This window comes from Eupeodes corollae, chromosome X (genome assembly GCF_945859685.1).
Source record: "Eupeodes corollae chromosome X, idEupCoro1.1, whole genome shotgun sequence".
In the NCBI taxonomy this organism is placed as follows: Eukaryota; Metazoa; Arthropoda; class Insecta; order Diptera; family Syrphidae; genus Eupeodes; species Eupeodes corollae.
Window position 1 is genome coordinate 3,979,331 of NC_079150.1, and position 19,178 is coordinate 3,998,508.

At 30.7% G+C, this 19,178-nt stretch overlaps 1 protein-coding gene and 1 long non-coding RNA gene across 12 annotated transcripts in view; one reads left to right on the forward strand and one right to left on the reverse strand.

Moving 5' to 3' along the window:
• The window catches only part of LOC129953166 (epidermal growth factor receptor kinase substrate 8-like protein 2), a 23,197-nt gene extending 9,415 nt beyond the window's left edge, over positions 1–13,782 (reverse strand). Inside the window, exons 1-9 of one of the 9 annotated variants that reach the window (XM_056066021.1) lie at positions 13,583–13,779; positions 7,722–8,222; positions 7,516–7,659; positions 5,829–7,442; positions 5,612–5,770; positions 5,448–5,535; positions 2,163–2,531; positions 1,515–1,879; positions 457–546 (exon numbers count right to left, since the gene is read on the reverse strand). In XM_056066021.1, coding sequence (XP_055921996.1) covers positions 460–546; positions 1,515–1,879; positions 2,163–2,531; positions 5,448–5,535; positions 5,612–5,770; positions 5,829–7,442; positions 7,516–7,659; positions 7,722–7,997 — 3,102 coding nt within the window. In that variant the 5' untranslated portion in view covers positions 7,998–8,222; positions 13,583–13,779 and the 3' untranslated portion in view covers positions 457–459. The other 8 variants (XM_056066020.1, XM_056066014.1, XM_056066016.1 and 5 more) reach the window with 8 other exon arrangements.
• Positions 13,783–16,108: 2,326 nt separating this feature from the next.
• LOC129953169 (uncharacterized) lies at positions 16,109–17,714 on the forward strand. 3 transcript variants are annotated; one of them, XR_008782450.1, is made up of 3 exons: positions 16,109–16,219; positions 16,622–17,280; positions 17,367–17,714. It is a non-coding gene; the product is annotated as an uncharacterized LOC129953169 (long non-coding RNA). The 3 variants fall into 3 exon arrangements; XR_008782449.1 differs by having other exon boundaries at positions 16,144–16,219; positions 16,622–16,739; positions 16,817–17,714; XR_008782451.1 differs by lacking the exon at positions 16,109–16,219 and adding an exon at positions 16,231–16,483 and having other exon boundaries at positions 16,622–16,739; positions 16,817–17,714.
• Positions 17,715–19,178: the final 1,464 nt, after the last annotated feature.

A 19,178-nucleotide genomic window follows, 5' to 3' on the forward strand; every position in this document is an offset into this window, starting at 1 on the left:
GATGATGATGATGATGATGATGATGATGATGATGATGATGATGATGATGATGATGATGATGATGATGATGATGATGATGATGATGATGATGATGATGATGATGATGATGATGATGATGATGATGATGATGATGATGATGATGATGATGATGATGATGATGATGATGATGATGATGATGATGATGATGATGATGATGATGATGATGATGATGATGATGATGATGATGATGATGATGATGATGATGATGATGATGATGATGATGATGATGATGATGATGATGATGATGATGATGATGATGATGATGATGATGATGATGATGATGATGATGATGATGATGATGATGATGATGATGATGATGATGATGATGATGATGATGATGATGATGATGATGATGTGAATTAATTTTTTGATCAAATATTGTTATTCTTTGTTTTTGGAGGGACAATCAAGGCGAACTTCTTAATTAAAATGTTGTTGTTCATTTTCTATTTTCGGCCTGGCTCTTGCTAATACCGCTTGCAGTTCTATTGTTCTTGCTGTCTTGTACTAAAAATAAATAAAACGTTCTTAATTTAAAATTTTGGCAATTTTCTGAATTTTAAAAATTTAATTTTTGATTTTTTCTGGCTTTTATCTACGTAGAGCACTGATTGATCACTAAATGTACTTCTACTGCTTTACATGGCAATCATGTTTTTGGCTATGTTTATACCCATATAAAGGACATCCTACGAAAGTAAAACGATGTGTATCCAAGATATAGAATATCATTTATCTTTTCAAATTAGGTTTTTCCTCTTTTATTTCAACTTCAGTTCACACTACCTTGCCATTGAAAACAGAAAATAGCCATAATCAGCACGCATCATAATTGAAACTAGTTTTAAAGTTTCTGAAATTGATTCAGGTAGAAACCAGTGTTAAAAGGCAACCCATAATGGAATACTTAAAAAAACGTTAAACTTGTTGGCGCAAAATTTTAAACGTTTTCGTAAAATGTCAAAGCCATTTTTAGGAATTAACTAAGCTTGAAAGATGATTTGTTTAATTTAAACGATAACTTCTTACTATCTCTTAACAATTTGATAAACCTACTTTTACTTTTAGCAATTTGCTTAATCCATACACAAAAAGGTATAGTCAACTCTTGGGAATTTCAATTATTAGGTCCGTTTAAGAGAATTTGTTTTGTTTATTTCCACGAACTGTCACTTTTTTTAAATGTTTGCAAGCTCGTTTTTTATTAGAAGGCAACTACTAGTTACAAAAACGAAAACAAATTCTCAAGATTTTGGACCCCTTTAACAAATTGTTAACTAGTAAATTGTAAAACTCTTTTTTTTTGTTAATTTTGCGCCATACACATTTGGTTCATGACTTTTTGCTGCCACTAATAAGGTGCCTCAAAGTGACAGAGACGTTAACAGGAAGAATAGTACATTTCACAATTCAGTACTCCACTCAGATACTGTAGATAAAAATCGTAATTTTAATTCAAAATTAATTTTACATACACCGGAAACGCTTTTCTGCAATATTATTTGTGAGGCCAGTCGTCTTCCTTCCTTTAAGCCAAATAATTCTTCCATTTTCTCAGCTGGCAATGCAAATAATTCCTCGCCACTCAAATGGTTCAATCGTTTGATAATTTTTTCAGAAAATTCCTTTGCCCTCAACCAATTTTCGACTTCGGAAGGGCTTGATATTTGTTCGATATAAATTTGTGGGGTTTTAAGAATGTCCAAGTCGCGGCGTTCACGCGAACGTAGAACTTGTTTAAGTTCTTCTTGCATAATATCCGTGGATGCTACTAACGGTACTTGGTGTTTTTGTTGGCTTTGATTTTGCGATGTTGGAGCCGGTGTTTGCATCGAGACAGCTGAACGGGAAGAGACAAGGTTAAGATAGCAAAAGCTTTCTGTCTTTTCATTCTCATTCTATTTTTACCAGAAAATTATGTACATATTTATATTATAATAATAGGAAACGTAAGATCTGTGTAAATGGATTAAAACTAGATAAGTGTACGTATATAATGTATATATATATAAACTATATAAATGAAAGAGCGATAGGAGAGATAGAGAAAAGAGATATAGACATTAAGAAAGAGATATAAAGAGGAATGATCAACATGCAAAATATTGCTCATATTCAAATACCGATGTTAGTACTTTTCGTATAAATTGTGTTCGTTTGGCCGGCGAGTAAGTTGCTATTTAAAACTGGCATTAACGTTGCACCAACTCCAACTGCTGTACTCATATCTGTCAAAAATGGCGGCGGTGGAGGTGGGGGTTGTGGCGGCATTGGAATTGTACTTATAAATTTATATTGATGTTTATTTTGGTGAATATTATTGTTATTATAAGTGTTTTGTTTCGCTTTAATATCACTGTAGATGGCGCTGGACGTGGCAGAGGGAATATAAACTGGTCGTTCTTGTTGGTGTTGATGTCCAAACTGGCGTGAATTTGTTGGTACAGCGTATTTTACTGGTGAGGCTCCAGAGGAAGAATCCGTTAAAGATTCTTGTATTGATGGTTTTTGTTTAGTAGTTATTTAGTAGAAAATTAAAAAAAAGAAAGAGAAATGGAAAAAGAAAAAGAGAAAAATTCTTTTTGGTTTTGAAAGTTTTTTTGTTAGTTCGATTAAGTTTTTAAATAATTTATTAATTGAAAGGTTGCAGAAGGAAATAAAAAAGCAAAAAAAGGAAAAGATATAAGCATACACAAATATAATAATGATGAAATAAAAATAAGTCAAAAATTTATCCAAAATGTATTACAACCCTGATGAATCTTAAATCGGCTCTTGAAGGCAATTTAAGATTTTGTATGTCAGCCCACTTTAATTTGTATTAAATACCTACCTAGTTACGGTGTTTTCACGAACGTCTATCTAACTAAGACCTGCGTAAGACATGTTTATAAAGTCAGATTTGCGATCGAACAAACGTGGATGAAATACAGAAGATATTTTTATTAAAAAAATTATTTAAATTTTTTTTTCAAAATTATATCGGTTGGTATCACGTCACATTTCATAATACAAATTTAACTCATGTGGCTAAGTTATTGGTTGTTAAGATATTTTGCGTTAACCAAAATGTTCACTTTAAAAAAATTCCTATGGTAAAAAAACCACCCACTTAATTTTTTTAGAGTCCTTTCTGCATTATTTTATGTTATTATCTGTTTAACACCATTTATTTGAAGTCGAAATCTCTTCTCGTTCTTGAGATATATACGAGGAAAAAAGCTTCCCCCAAAGTGCGAGCGTTCGAACACAGAACTTTAAAAAAAATTTATTTAGATTCTAAGGACCTTGAAACGTCGAGGAATGTCAACATTTTTAATTTGACAAATCGGACTGCTAACAATAACTTCCTATGGAAGTAAAAACCATACCCTTAGGTGCTGCGCCCTTTGAACAATTAATTACTGATTCTTATTGGTTTTTATTGCTTTAAGACTTATAGTAACCCAAAACCCGGTTTTCTTCATAGAAATAAATATGAGTAAAGGTAGTCAAAGATTTCAAAAGCAAAGATATTGAGAAGTTTAAAATAATTAAACCAATGTTAATCCTTAAATGTAGGGCTTTCCAAAAAAGAAGAGTACTTTGACATTGGTTTCATTGAAAATGATATCAGCTGTAACCCCTATAGTTGCCGCAACATATATATCCTTTAGATGCAATTTTATTTACAAGCAAAATTCAAACCTTTGCAGGAATAACATCCTCAAGGTCTGTAATTTATTGTGGAGCATTGGCATCAAAAGTTTGCAAGTTTCATCAAAAACAACTTGGTGAGATATTACAGTCGGGAATATTCATGGAAAATGTCTGTGCTTATAGTAATTTCAACAGCAAATTTTGTTAGTAAATCTCAACGATTTCAATATAAGATGCTTGTCAAATTTGAAAGGTGACCTCTTTTAATAAAATCCTATGGGCCTGATGTTCTTATAATTCAAGGCATTTGAAGCCATGAAATGAGTCTTCCAAATCTATTCCTATTTAACTAAATTTATAAAAATTGCGAAATATTTTTAAAGTGTTCAGCATTTTGAATCAAAAAAACTGTGTGCTGCAAAACAAAAAACAATGAGTGAAGCAAAACACAAAAAATCACAAGTGTAAATGAAACCAAAAATGACAAAAGGTGAATAAAAAACAAAACAAAACCTAAAATACAGTTAATAATATGAGTATAACAAAACATTTAATATTTATTTTCCAATTTTTTTCGGGTTCCGTTATTTAAGGCGAATTAATTTGATTTTAAAAGTCCATAAACTTATTTATGTTTAAAATAATATTGTATATAACATATATTGAATTGTTTGTTTCATAGTAATTCAAGTTTTTAACAATTAGGAATTAATAAGAACTCAGTAAACTTTTATATTTTTTGATCCGATATTTAAATACATAATATATAATATATATCTGTGAAGAATATTTATTTAAGAAATATCAATGAAAAGTATATATTAACACAGTTCAAATATAGTTTTTTTTGTATTTTTTAAATAATTTTTTAATTTATTTTGTGAGTATAAATATTGTTCATTTTATTTTAAAGATAGTTTTTGGCTACGAATTAAATAATGTTACTGTTTTATATAATTTTTTATATTTATATGTATATTTTCTATTATTAAATTATGTACTAATTATTCTCCTTAAGACCTTGAGTAAGTACTGATGTCTCTATTATATTACAGCTGTATCGTATCATTATCATTATAAATTTAAATTTTTTTTTAGTTTCATATATTTCTCCTACTTTCAATTGAAACATCAAGACTTAACATACAATAAGGTATATTTATTATTTACTTTTATTATTATTGTGCACATTATTTTTGGTCAAAATTAGCCCTGATTTCCTTTTTTTAAGAAGACGAAGGCAAAGTATTGTTTTTACATATTTTTAGTCCTCAAATTAATTAATTTAAATATTGTGATTATATTTCATTTTATTTTATTTTTACGTTTTTAACAAATTATAACAATAAAATTACTAAGTGCCGGTACTAGTGCCAGACACGGGTTACATTAACAAAAAGAATTACAAAACAAATAAGAGTGAGAACGAAATTAAATTGTATAAACGAATGCTTTTAATGAAAAAGGTACATGTATATAAAATTATGCAAACAAATGAATGTAAGTTTTTGCATCATAAAAATAAAGAAATATTTTTTTCTTTGCAAATTATAAAGTGTGATACGAAAAAATAGACAAAAAAGACAAACACAATACTATTTTTCAATTATTACAGAAAATTTAATACAAAATGAAATGGTGAAACAGAAAACAAAAATGCAAATCGAATATATTGACTTATACGAAAAAAAAAAGAAACAAATAATAATACAAGCATCTTATAAGTTATTTTTAATTAATTACCGTTTTTTAAAAGTAACGAAATTCACCTTTCTTACCGATATGTTTGTTACGAACCCATTCGGATGAGCTTTGAGTATGAGGTCCTGTAGTTCCTCCTAATTGAGAGCTAGTTTCCTGAATAAAAATTAATAAAGTATCTAGATTGATTTTCCAGAACTGAAATTAAGTAGCCGACAAAAAAAAAACTTACCGGGGCTTCACGGTTATTTGTTTTATAATTATGTGAATAAAATTGATTAAACTCTGTTTCATTAAAATTATTGAAAGGAGTTACAATGGTATGTGGCACATGAGCAACTTGTCCTCGACTATTTCGTGCTTTCCACCATTTTCTGCTATCGTCAAGAATCTACAATATAAACCAAGAGTTTAAAAGAATTTCAAAAATATGTTTTGTTACAATTTACCTCTAAGTACTCTCCTCGAACTACGCTGAGTTCTTTATCATTATTAGCTGTCCTTGGATACGTTACAAGAACAATTTTGGCACCTGTAGCTTGTAATTCATCTAACCATGCCTCAATCATTTGATCATTGCTGCCATGGCCACCGCCATTGCCACCACTAACAACTGAACCAGTTATGACGGCACCGACACCAATACTACCACCACCACTATTGCCGTTAGCACCAGACCTTGTTGCACTAACTTCAACATTTCCTGCATTTCCAGCCCCTAATGTATTCGATCCACTATTTGGTGGAAGTCTTGAGGTGTACATATTTTGCATGCCAGTTGTAATGGATTGCATGACAGCATTCTGCGCAGCCGCTTGCGAACTTAAATGAGCCTGTGTTCCATTCCCGATGTGACCACTTGATGGCCTATTGCTTAAAGACGCGCCAACAGATGGTGTTGTTACACCGCCACTCCTTTCGATGGAATCGAGTGAAATATCACTGCGTGCACTAAAGTCTTTCATATCACGCTCTCGATCACGATCCGAACGATCTCGTTCTTGATCAACACTGACTCCACCACCACCTTGGTTTTGATGGTGTTGATGATGATGAGGGGGGGAATCGTAATCATAATCGCCGCTCATCAATACTCCACTGCCATTCATTCCCAAGCTACTGGCATTGCCAAAGTTGTGGTGTTCGATGGTACGTTTCGTGTTCGAAGGTGTCACCATATGATCTAATTCATCGATCACCACATAGTCCGGTGACCATCCGTCAAGAAACACCGGATGATACGAACCTACGTCCTCCTTCCATTGATCACGTGGCACCGTCCAAGCATCGCCCAATGATCGCCACAGTTCGGTTTCCTTGCTAGTCACACAATTTATTAGCAAGTTGACTGCCTCCCTTGTGAGCAATGGATTCACCACTCTAACAGGCAATTGGGATTCAAAATAAGTATCGGATGACGCCTCGACGATCAGGGCCAGCGGGGTAAACAAAAAGTGCACCAATTCCGGTGCATTTGGATCATGAATGTGGGCCTTGAGTTTTGCCAGCAAATTGAACGACAACTTAAATTTGGCAAAAATATCGATGAATTCTTTTTCGTGTGGTGGACGGGTGCGTAGCGTAAGGAGACCTTCACCGGGGTCTTTTTTCTTGGATTTTCGATTGCGGCGTCGTCGCTCTAATTCTCGAGAAGCCGCCGCCGCATGCTGAAGCCGGGCGATGAATTTCTCGATGTCATCGAAACAATGATTAAGCACTGTGACATCTCGCTCGTATTTGTCGCTAGATGTTGAACTTGTCTCATCATTAGCACATCCTAATTCAGAGTCAGTTTCATGACCTCCACCACCGCCAACACCTCCACCAGTGCCTCCACCAACAATACTACTTAATTCCCGAGACATGCCATAGTGTTCGACAGCGGATTCACCTCCTCCAATAACACCTCTATTAAGACCAGCACCTCCTCGATGTTGGATCAGTGAGGACGACTTCATTTGTGGTGGTGCTATGTTGATTGTTTCCCGATGCTGTGTCACTAGCTTACCACTTCTAAGTTTCTTTAAATCTTCCACCAAATGAACTGCAGAAACACCTTGTGACTTCAAGAAAACATAGGTAAACCCAAAACCAGTTAATGACTATTCAAATTGTTTGGAAGCTCAAACAAATTACCTGGAAAATGTGCATTTCTGACCTTGATCCCGATCCTCCTGTAACAATGAACACCAAAATATTATTGTACATTTCCATAGGATCATTACTTGTAAATGCTGTTGGTTCTTGTATCAATGTGGCTGGAAACCTTTCAATGATATTCTGAAAATCAAAATTTAATAAATTAAGTTTAATAAAATTGTATTACAAGCTTTCAATTCTACCCCAGTTTCATAATCCATTATGAGCACCCACTGATAATCCAGACAAAGTTGCATTTTTTGTGACCAAATTCCTGTGGTCTTTTCTAATTGTAGCAATCTCCTCATTCCGTCTGCTGGATAAACAATACCAGTTTCTTTGTTGACTGTAAACGTAGCCAAATGTTCCAAAAGATAAATTGGTTTATCGGTCAAGTCATTTTCAGGACGATCATCACCACCACTTCGAGATTCACGTTCATCGCCAGAATAACCTCCTCCATTCGAATGATAGGCCATTTGTAGTTTTATAGGTCAGTTTTTGATAAATGCAATTTATTTTCAAAGATTGTCAATATCGTTATTTTTGTCTATAGATAGAAAAATGTTTTCTATTATTTTGTATGGTCGGGGTTTTGAGAGCTAGTGTGAACACTTTAGCCAGTGTTCTTGGTTGTTGTTTATTCAAAGATTCATTATCTATTCTTTAATTTTTAATTTAAAAACTTCGTTTAATTTTGATAGCTGGAATTGAGAAAACAATAACATCGAATAAATATTTTAAAATTTAGAGTACCAACATATCGTTAGACTTTATAATATTTTGTCTTGAAGAAAATAAATGTTTATAAGCGGAAACGAACAAAAAACAAAAGAAAAACAAAAGTTTTGTTCTGCGCTCTACATAAAATATTGTTTATTCTTAAAAAACACTATTCACTATGGTAATGGTTTTTTTTTGTCGGCTTGATTTTTTATTCTCGAAGCTGTTTTATACTTAAGAAATTCGTCTGTAAGCCCACGGTTAAATATAACTCCACGGTTCTTACTTTCATTTTGGTTAAGGTCGATGACAAAAGTTTATCAAAAAATAACAGGAAACAAACTTTTTTAAATATTTATTTGTGTTGTTTTAATGAACAGAAATGGCTGTAAAAGAAAATAATAAAAGAAGCAGAACGGAAAATTGCACGTTGGCAATGAAGGAGCTTATTTCCAACCTAAATGATGACAGGTTATTGAAACTGAAAGCTGTAGCCTGGCCAAACATCGCAAGTGGCTCCGAATGAAATGACTCGTCCACAGGAATGAGCGTTGCAAGTCACTAGGCTGTAGTTCTTTACTGTTTGTTGCACCTCCCAAATTATAAACTTCCCAAAGGAATCATAAGAAGGTATTCTAATTAGTCTGATTTTAGAGTTTTTGGCTAGGGGCTATTTCTCTTCGGAAAGTTTGACTCTGAAGGTTTCAGTTTGGAGATTTTCTATTTAGAGATTAAGTCTTATAGAAAACGTCACCAAATAGATCATAATATGAAGCCAACTGATCTAAACAAAACTTGCGTGTCTGTTCAAAATTTGTGTTTTAAACTCCCTATTTGATAATACTTATCTATATGTATGTTTTAATTAAAAAATCATACATTGAAATGGTCTTAAATGACCGTAGCAAGTTTTCTAAAATATAAAAAACTAAACGACCAAAATTTGGGACCTATGCATCTATTATTTTTTGTTTTGAAAACAAAATCACTCAATTATTCCTGCACATACATACGAGTATTTGTAACTACTAGTTTTTTATACTATGTGACAAAAATATGCATTCAATTGACTCTTGCCAAAAGAGTTTAAGCCTCTTTAAAGAAATTGAATAAACGCACTACACACTTTTCTCATTCGTTTTATTGTAGAAGCCATATTTGTATCTGAATGAAATTATACTTAATTATCATTTCTTTCATGAAGAAAAAAGCTCCGCGTCGAGAATGTTTATGAAGCTTTAATAAATTGTTTTAGAAGAACAGGATTTCAATATTTAATTGTATAATTAATTAGTTACCTTGAATTTTTCACAATTACAATATAAATCTGACTGATAATACTTTTACTATTATTAATATTACTTTTTTGGATAGGGATTTTCAAACGAAACTATTCACAATAAATATCAAAACGGCGCACTACAGCGCTAATTGGATCTCAGGCTACTTTGCCTTGAGATCGCGATTTCTACCTATTCACAATAAAATTAAAGTTGAATTATTTGTTTATTCATATTTAATAAAGTTAAAAAAACAACAATTGACAATTAATGCCTTTAACTTTCTTGGTTAGCTAGAACAATATTTTTTTTCTTGAATATTTACCTGACTTTATGTTTGGACTTCCGTAAAGGAAAAAGTAATGTATAACATGTAATAAAATTTGGCAAGCATTAAAATTATATGTAAAGGGTGTACAGTTAAGGATGGTCTAAACTGAATATGGTGATAGGCTATATTATGATATTTCAAAATTTGGTAACGACCAACGGCTGTTTTAATGAAATTTTAAAAACACATGTTTTTAGTAGGGTTTTCAATTACCTGTGTACAAATAATTTTTGTTTTAAATGTTTTCAGCATTTTAGAATAACAAAAGGTTGGCAAAATAAATGGTTAGTAAGAAAAGTTTGATCAGCATGTTGCCATTTCGCTAAAAATTAATTGACACTGAGTGATTTAAATCAAATCCAATTTTTCGAACAATTTGTTCTTTGTTTCATATATAATCATATAATGTTAATATTAAAATAGAAAGTTTTTTTTAACTTCCCATAGGAAGTTATTGTAATCGGTGTGATTTGTCGAATTAAAATCGTTTACATTTCTCGACGTTTCAGGGATCCTAGAGGCGAAATAAAAGATTTTTAGAGAGTGTGTACGTACGTTTGCGAAGATTTAAATTTTGATACCAAAGAAAATCCAATCAACAGTTTTTTTTATAAATAAAAAAACTGATCTAAATAGTCAACTCGAATACCTTACTATCAAAAAATGATTTTGTCTCCAAAATAATTTTGTGAAGGATGACGTTTTTGACATCTGGTAAGGTTATGAGAAAAGCAAATTGACAGGTTTTGTTAGTAACAAAAATTAAACGAAAAAAAAAAACATTACTAAAAGTTGGTTAAAATTGATTAACGACTTAAATATCTTTTCAAAAATTTGAGATTCAAACAACATGAGGTAAAATTTTGAGAAAAATCGAATTGATAATTTTTTTTACAAAAAAAAAAAAAACAAAAATAACAATGCTAAATCTTAGTAAAAATGTACTTTCGACTCAAATATATTTTCAAAAATAAAAAATATTGGCTTTAAACTAATTTTGTTTCAAAGAAAATATTATTTTCGATTTTCGGTAAATTTTTTATAAAAATCCAACAGTTCGTTTTTTTTTATAAAAAAATAAAGTCTATAAAAAAATACCAAAAATTTGTAAAAATTGATATTCGGTTCTCGGTATCAAGAACAATGGAAGAAATTGACTTTAAATTAGTTTCATCCCCTCAATTTGAATTTTTTTATATGATAAATAAAAACTTTTAAGAAATGCTACAAAAATCGTTCTTCGACTAAAAATCTCGTTAACAAAAATAGATTTTGAAATTAAAGTATTTCATCATGTGCAAAACATTGTTGGTAATTTTTAAATTTCCTATAATAATGCAACTGACAATTATTTCAACTGACAAGTGTTTTAATTTCAATTGAAGCCTGACTTATGTACCTTTGCAAAGACCGTTCGACAAATAAACGTTCATAATGTTTTCTAAACTATACTAAGAAATTGTATTTTAAAGCATATTACACTTTATGTTCATTCTGTAATCAATGAACAAATCCTTAAACAGGAAATACAGTTTGTTTTAAATCTAATAGATGTTGAATATTTTATTAGCTAGGTCGGTAGCTCAATGTTAAAATTTTCGTTCTTGCTGTAATTGGGTTTATTAAAATTTCTTTGTAAAAACATATTAAGTAATAACAAGCTTTTATGAAAAAGCTATGAAAATGACCTTATGAAAGACCAGCATTCAAAAGCAATTATTAAAAAATAAATCTACACATTTTTCTGACACAAATTCTAGTTCTAATTCTATAAGCACTATACTCTCAAACATAGTAATTTGGAAGAATTACTTTCGATTAGGTGGCATCATTGAAGTTATGTCAAATGATTTTGCCCCTATACATCTTGACAAAGAAGAAGTGAAGAGAAGCCTGAGAAGCATTATAATTCTATGAGTTTACTTTACAGAAAATATGTCAACAAAATTTGCTTCTATACAACCTGTACACAAGAATATTATTTGTTGTACTGTCATGCGCATATTTATCTTTGTATTAATCTTTTGCAGGCAATTGATAAAATGTAAATAAGTAAAATAGCGCTTTGACTGTCTTTTAAGTAGTTGAAAGAATGTTTAAGGAAGGTCACGAACTCGCACATGTCTTTGTCGTTATTAATGAGAAAGCTAAGCATTCATGCTGACCATAATAGTAAACAACAGAAATAAATCAGACATAAGAAGTGAAATAAAGTAAAAGCCGTATTCTAACAATGTCCTGAGTATATTCTAGTTAAGCCGAACAATAACACAAAGTAATGAACCTCAAAAAGTATTCTTTGGAATTTAGTTCATACTTCTGATCCATGCTTTTAACAGTTTTTAAGAACATTTTTTACATCCATATGATATTGATAATCTTAGATAACCAGGCACTAATCAGCTGCTCAAACCTTACATTAATTCAAACTGATAAATTGGGTGGGATTCTGTACTTTGTTTGAGCATTATCATCACCTTTACTAAACTTTACAAATTTAAATTAGTCTCACAAGATTAAAAAAAAAGATCTAATTAATATAATTGTATATACCTATTACTTTCATTTCACTTTGTGTTATTACTTTCATATCTTAGAGTGCAACAAAGCTAGAGGCTTTACTTATTACTAGATTGAGCTTTCAAAAATAAATTAGTACGCTAACACAATAATTTAAAATTCCATTTTAAGTAGTTACCTATTACAGAATGCTAAAATAAATAGATTTTTAAATGAAAACTATTTCTAAGCAGGTAGGTTGATAAATAGAAAAAGAAAGACTAAGAATAAATGCTTTACATTTTAGTAGTTCTTTTTTTAATACAAACGCCCACAGACACGCCCCTTTTTCTGTTGAAAATACATAAATATAGTCGCCTTCTTTGAGCAGCAATCCCTTAAACGGAAATTATGAACTCAATTTAAAAAAATATCGTTTTTAAATTTCATTCATCGAGTTCAAAATAAGCACACAACATAATCAGAAGTCAATAAATTCTTGATTCATCTGCATGAATTCTATTGCAATGACTAGACACTAACCTATTAAAATCATTAAATACTCATTAGGAAGAAATGTTGTTTTTTTTAAAGGTAAGTTAGTAGGTGAATTTTGTCTTTACTTATTTCTTAACATTAATTCTCTATTATTTAATCTTCAAAAATAACAAATAGGTATGCAGCTTCAAATGTAGGTAGACGTGTATAGACAAATGTGAAAAAAAAAATGTTAACAAACTTTCTTTTGGATGTTGCTACGGTGTTTTCGGTGGCAAATTGTTGTTCAGATAATATTTGTGTGTGTCTTCTTTTGTAAACTTAATATAGGCAGAATTTAATTCTATAAAATGTCATAAACATTTATTAAATTGAATTTTATCGATATTAAAAATCCACAAGTTTGTAAAAAAACACTCCGAAAGCTAGTAGCACAATTAAGTCTTTTTTTATTTTAATTTAAAACTCCGCAGCACACATTCCATAGAGTATTACATATTTGTGTGCCACTGTTTCTTCTGTTGTTTACTCTTGTGAACCACACATATTTTTCATCTTTTTTCGCTCAACGGAAGCTCTTTTAACGAATTTGTTAAAATTTATAAAACTAAAGACTTAGTTTCTTAATCTATTTTTTTAACATTTAAAAACAAAATTACTTAAGTCAAACAGAAAAATAAAGAAAACTTAATGTTAATTAATCAAAAAAAAAAAACAAAAACAAAGGACGAACATTTTAACTAACCAACAGCAACAATTTGATTACACGACGACACAAAATGCAATACGCTGTTAGGAGTGAAAATCTCAATCTCATACAATTAACTCGCACTCGCCTTGCTCAGAGACAAAAATTTATTTTTGTTTTATAATTCAGTTTCAGTAACCGATACCGTCTTTCCGTCTGTCTATCTGACTGTCTGTTTATTTGTCTCTAAAACTGCAGAACTTCCATAGAGGTACAGGTACTCTCCTCGTTCCTAAGATCTGTTTAACTATGGTAGTTAGAGCGAGTCCACACGATAATCCACCGTGTGATGTGATGATGGTTTACAAACAACATTAGGCTAGGGCTGAAGTTTTTGGTTCATAAGTGTGCGTGTCAAATGCTCGGTGGTCATACGTCGTCGTTAAAAAACACCTTTAATATTTGTACCTGTCCGCTCCGCACCGCATCCAAAAAAATAACTAGAACCACACTCATAAATGTTGGTAACAGGCTTGCCATATTGCGCGATACTTTCTCAGGAGTAGTTTGATGTACCTTTCGTATTTTTTTTTTTTTGAATGAATCTCTTGAAATGTTGGTAATACTCATAATTTTAAATTTAAAAGATTTAGTAAAATTTTAAGGCCATTTTTAGCTTAAAAGATGATTTACCTAATTTTAAATAATATTAATATCTTACTCTTACCATATGACATATGTACAAATACTCTTATAAGAGCAGTGGATGGAATGGTCCAGACAACAGTTGGGAAAATTTGCTTTGTTTATTTTCAATAACTGTCACTTTTTAATTTACTAGTTAGCAAAACAAAAAGAAAGGTTTAACATTTTGGAGTTGCTAAGCAAATTGTTAACTAGTAAATTGTTAAACCCTAAGCAAAAGTTAATTTAACATTGTTCACCATTTTTGTCAACTTTGACATTGAATTATAAGGTTTGCAAGGTTGTAAAATGTAGTACCCATGGCGCATGGTGGTTAGTGCTTTGGATTGTCATGCGAGAGGTCCTAATGTTTTTTCAAGGGTACTGCCTCTTGCGAGGAATTGACAAATTCTCCAAGAGTAATTCTTGTCATGAAAAGTGCTTTCTCAAATTTGCCGTTCGGATTCGGTACTCGCACACAGGAATGGTTGAGAGTTATCAGTCACTAGGCCCTAGTTCTCAAACAGACTGTTGCGCCACCCAATTTATTTATTTTTAAGGTTGTAAAATGTGAGCGTTCATTATCGTTTAATAGCATATATATTTATTTAAAATTTTAACTTTGCAAGAATCGACAATTATTCCCATTTCTGTTAATTATTGACCAATATGTTACTAATATTTGGTAAGGTGGAAAGATTTTTAGACTTGAATTTTTTGAAACAACCTCGTAACTCATGAATTGCAAATTTCGCCAAAAAACATGAGTTACGGATCTAGGTTAGGTTTGGTTAAAGTGGCTGCGGATTCAAAATCCACACACTTAGGCCAAAAGAAAAGGTCCATTGTGATACCACATGAATCTAGAAAATTCCTTCCTACTAGTCGAACCATTTTGAGCTTTTAATAAAGCGAAGAAGATATTTAATATCCGTTTTAGCTAGTTCACTGGGATTATCAAAAGAGTAGTCTCCCAGATGAAGTTTGCGTCTTAGTGCAAGAGCAGGTCAAGTGCAGAGAAGGTTAAAGAATGTTTCCTCTTCTTCCTCGTCCAAACAGCTCCTGCAGAAGGCTACACCAAGTCGTATTGCGAGTCTGCCAATAAGGACACCTATTAGGGAGCTAATATTAAGTCTGCTTTGAGATAAAAAGCCTTTAGAGCGCTTTAGGTCCAGTGAAGGCCATATGAGTTTTGTGGCTGCGCATGTTAGTAAACTGTGCTGTTTCTTTTAGCAGAAGTTTACATTTAGCTATCGGAATATCTTCTCTCTTTCAGGTGAAATAGGTATGACGGTTCCATTTTTAGCGAGTTCATGGGCTCTACAATTTCCTGTGATGTTTCTGTGGCCCTACACCAATCAGAGGTGAATCTTAAATTGGAGTTACGGATATAAATAATTAAGTATTCGTTTTGAACCCTTAGACTTATTTAGTAATTTATTATTATTTGAATGTCAAACTATCCTACATAATAAAATAACAATCATAACATTAATGTGGAGTTAAACCACCAATTCTATCTTCTATCTATCTTCAGCTTTGTAGGTTATGAACGCGATAAATGTGTTGTTGGCTTTCGCGCAATTTTTATTTATTTTTAAATTCATTTGTATTAATTCATTCTTAAAAAACATAAAAAAAAACTAGCCTAACTTACCATAACTTAAATTAACTTAACTAATTTACTGGCCCCATACGGACACTAAGTTACTACTACTCTTCATTAATTAATGAACATTTCTATATTAAAATATTTTATTTATGCTTGTCATAATTTTCTTTTTTTATTTGATGTTCAGCTTTGACCTATGACATTTTTAAATTTTTTATTTGAAAAAATAAATAAATTGTATTATTAGATTACAAAAATATGGCAAGCCTGGTGGGTTGTGATTTTCAATACCCATTTAAATCTTTACCTGTAGATATTTGAGGTAAAACGTTAAAGTTAGCTTACGAGTCGCGCATCGCGTAAATTAATGATATTGAGAAAAACAGGTAACACAAAATAGTAAAACAAATCAAATACAAAGACTATACATTACCTGCATTCATAAAAAAGTTGGTTATAGATTTACCCTATAAAAGATCTCATGGATATGTTTAAAATTTAAAATAAACCACATAAAAGTACAATGAAGGTCTTGGCTATATTTAATTGATATATTTTAATTTATGTGACAATTTATATATTTATTTTATAAAACATATGATAGTGACAATAATTTTATAAACCGGGTTATACCTATAATTACCTGGTAGGTAGGTACTTAAAAACATATCCAATCTTCTTTTTAATAATAAGTGTACTGCTATTTAAAATATTTAACAGCTGGTGAAAGTTATGATAAAATAACTAATTTAAAATAAAATGATACAAATATTGTTTTGTGTTTTCAGTCGAATCCTTGGTTGTATTTCTTAAAAAAAGTAGACGAGCTTACTAGACATGCTCAAGTCCTGCCAAGTACTTTACCCTGGGTTAAAAAATGTAAAAATTCTAAGGATAACATAAAAGGTATTAATGTTATTTTTCATTAAACGCACTATTCAACTGTCATTTTGTATACACGAATCAATCAAAAATGAATTAAGCAACACCAAATGATTATCACCTTTAAATTGTTGGTTTCTGATCGGAATTTACAACATACCCTATGATATTTTAACAGAGAGAATAATGACGGATGTACATTGGGGAAAGCTCAGTTCACAAATATTTACAATTTCTAAGAGTTGTAAACAAATAAACCTGCTAAGAAAATAATATCAAACTCAATTACTTTAATAAAATGTGTTCATCTCATGATTTTTACATTATAATAACTTCATAAATCCAACAAATCAAAAATGTTTTATTTCCTTCAAATAAATAAATACCTAGATATTTCTTAATTATGAACTAATACGTGGATTTTCAGTTTCAAATAATTCCATTCATTCCATTCCTATGTCGTTTTATTTATTTGGTTTTCCCACTCTATGCGTTCGGTCTTGTACCTACCTAAGATATACATAGGTACCTAGGCACAGGTGCGTCAACGCTGTTTTCATTGTAGGTAGGTAGGTTAGGTAGCCGTGTGTAATATGATTATGATTTTATTTCATGCAAATCAAATGTAAACTTATCTAAACTGGATTTAAGGCGAGGCTTAATGATGATGACGATAACGACGAAAATATTTTACGATCAGCCACGACGCCATATCGCCGCCGGCCACCGCCGCCACCACCACTGTGCCGTGTCGGGATGGGAGATGAGAGGTAGAAGACCGAATTCGTTTGACTTTAGTTTGTTGGTTATTTGTTTTTTTTTGTTATTTTATTTTGCAACGATACGTGTAATGGAAATGCACAATTATATAGTTTTTGCCAATTTCGGGAAAAAAGTTAATGCTGCTTTTATTTGAAAAAAAAAATACCTACAAAAATTAAACAAAATGCATTTGAATTTAAATTCATTTTAAAATCATTTTCGTACGAAAAGAATATTAGAAATGTTTTATTTTAAAATTCTGCGATCATTAAAACTCATTGCTAACGAATCTCACTTTTAAATTTTGTTTATCAAACAACCAAAAAACGGTTTTTTTAAGGCTAAGTCAAAATTCAAAATATCTCTTAAGAATATATTATATGATGGTTTTGCAAAACACAAATCTTTCTCTTCTAGATACATTTTAAATCATTTTAGTATCTTTTTTAGTTTTTGAAAATTCTCATTAGTTTTTACCGTTATGAGTATTCATTAAATTTTGAGAAAAATTTAAATTTGATACTTTAATAGTTTTAAAAAGGGATGGGGTCGAAATACTGTACTTCAAAATACTGAATTTCAAAATACTGTATTAAAAATACTATATTTCAAAATACTGTATTTCAAAATACTGTATTCCAAAAACTGTATTTTAAAATACTGTATGCACAAAATAATTCATGATCAAAATGCTGTGTCTTAAAATTCTGTATATCAAATTATGTATTTCAAAATGCTGTGAATAAGTATAAAAAATAAATATCGTTCGAACAAAACAGAATACTTTTTTTTAAGAAAACACCATAATAATTTTTCATTTGCATAATATTCGAATGTACTTCCCTTCAACAATAACATATGTATGTATGTATGTACCTATGATAATTCATAAGCCTATAAAATAATAAAACAAAAATAATATAAATAGTATCTTCATTTTATTTTCTCTTTCTTTTTTCTTCTTCTTAGTTATTTGTATCTCCCTCACATTTTTACATGAATTGTTCCTATCACAATCAACAATTCAAAAGCAATTGCACCAATCTAATTGATCTGTCAAAACTTCCGGTATTGTGAGATACAGTATTTTGACCATACAACATTTTGAGACACAGTATTTTTAAATGCACAGTATTTCGAAATACAGAGCATTAACAATGCCGTTCTTTGACCATACAGTATCATACAGAATTTTGACCATACAGTATTTTTAAATACAGCATCTCGGCCCCCTTTTGAAAAAAGTATGGACCTTATTTTTAATGCTGATTTCGAATCAAAACTTTTGTTTAATATTTGCTTAAGTTTAAAGAATATACCCGTTTTCAACGTTATTTTTATATATTCTAATATATGTATTTCAAAAACTTGATATAATGTAGACAACATATTCGTTCGAACAAAACTTACTTTAAAACCGCTCCCGTATTCCCCTTTTTCGGGAATATAAAAATCGTTTTATCAGAAATAGTTAAGCGTTTTTATCAAATTCTTTCAACGAATAATAGCTATTTCATTAATTTAGATAGCCTTAAAAAAGTCTTATATGTGTATGTGATTTTCCGAATTAAAAAAAAAAATATCTCAAAAACTTGGTGTGATACATTTAACTTGAAGTAGGATTTATATTAAGACCATCAAAACTCATTGAAAAAAGGCAATTTTATTGCCAAGAAAAAAAATTGCCAACCAGAACAGCCC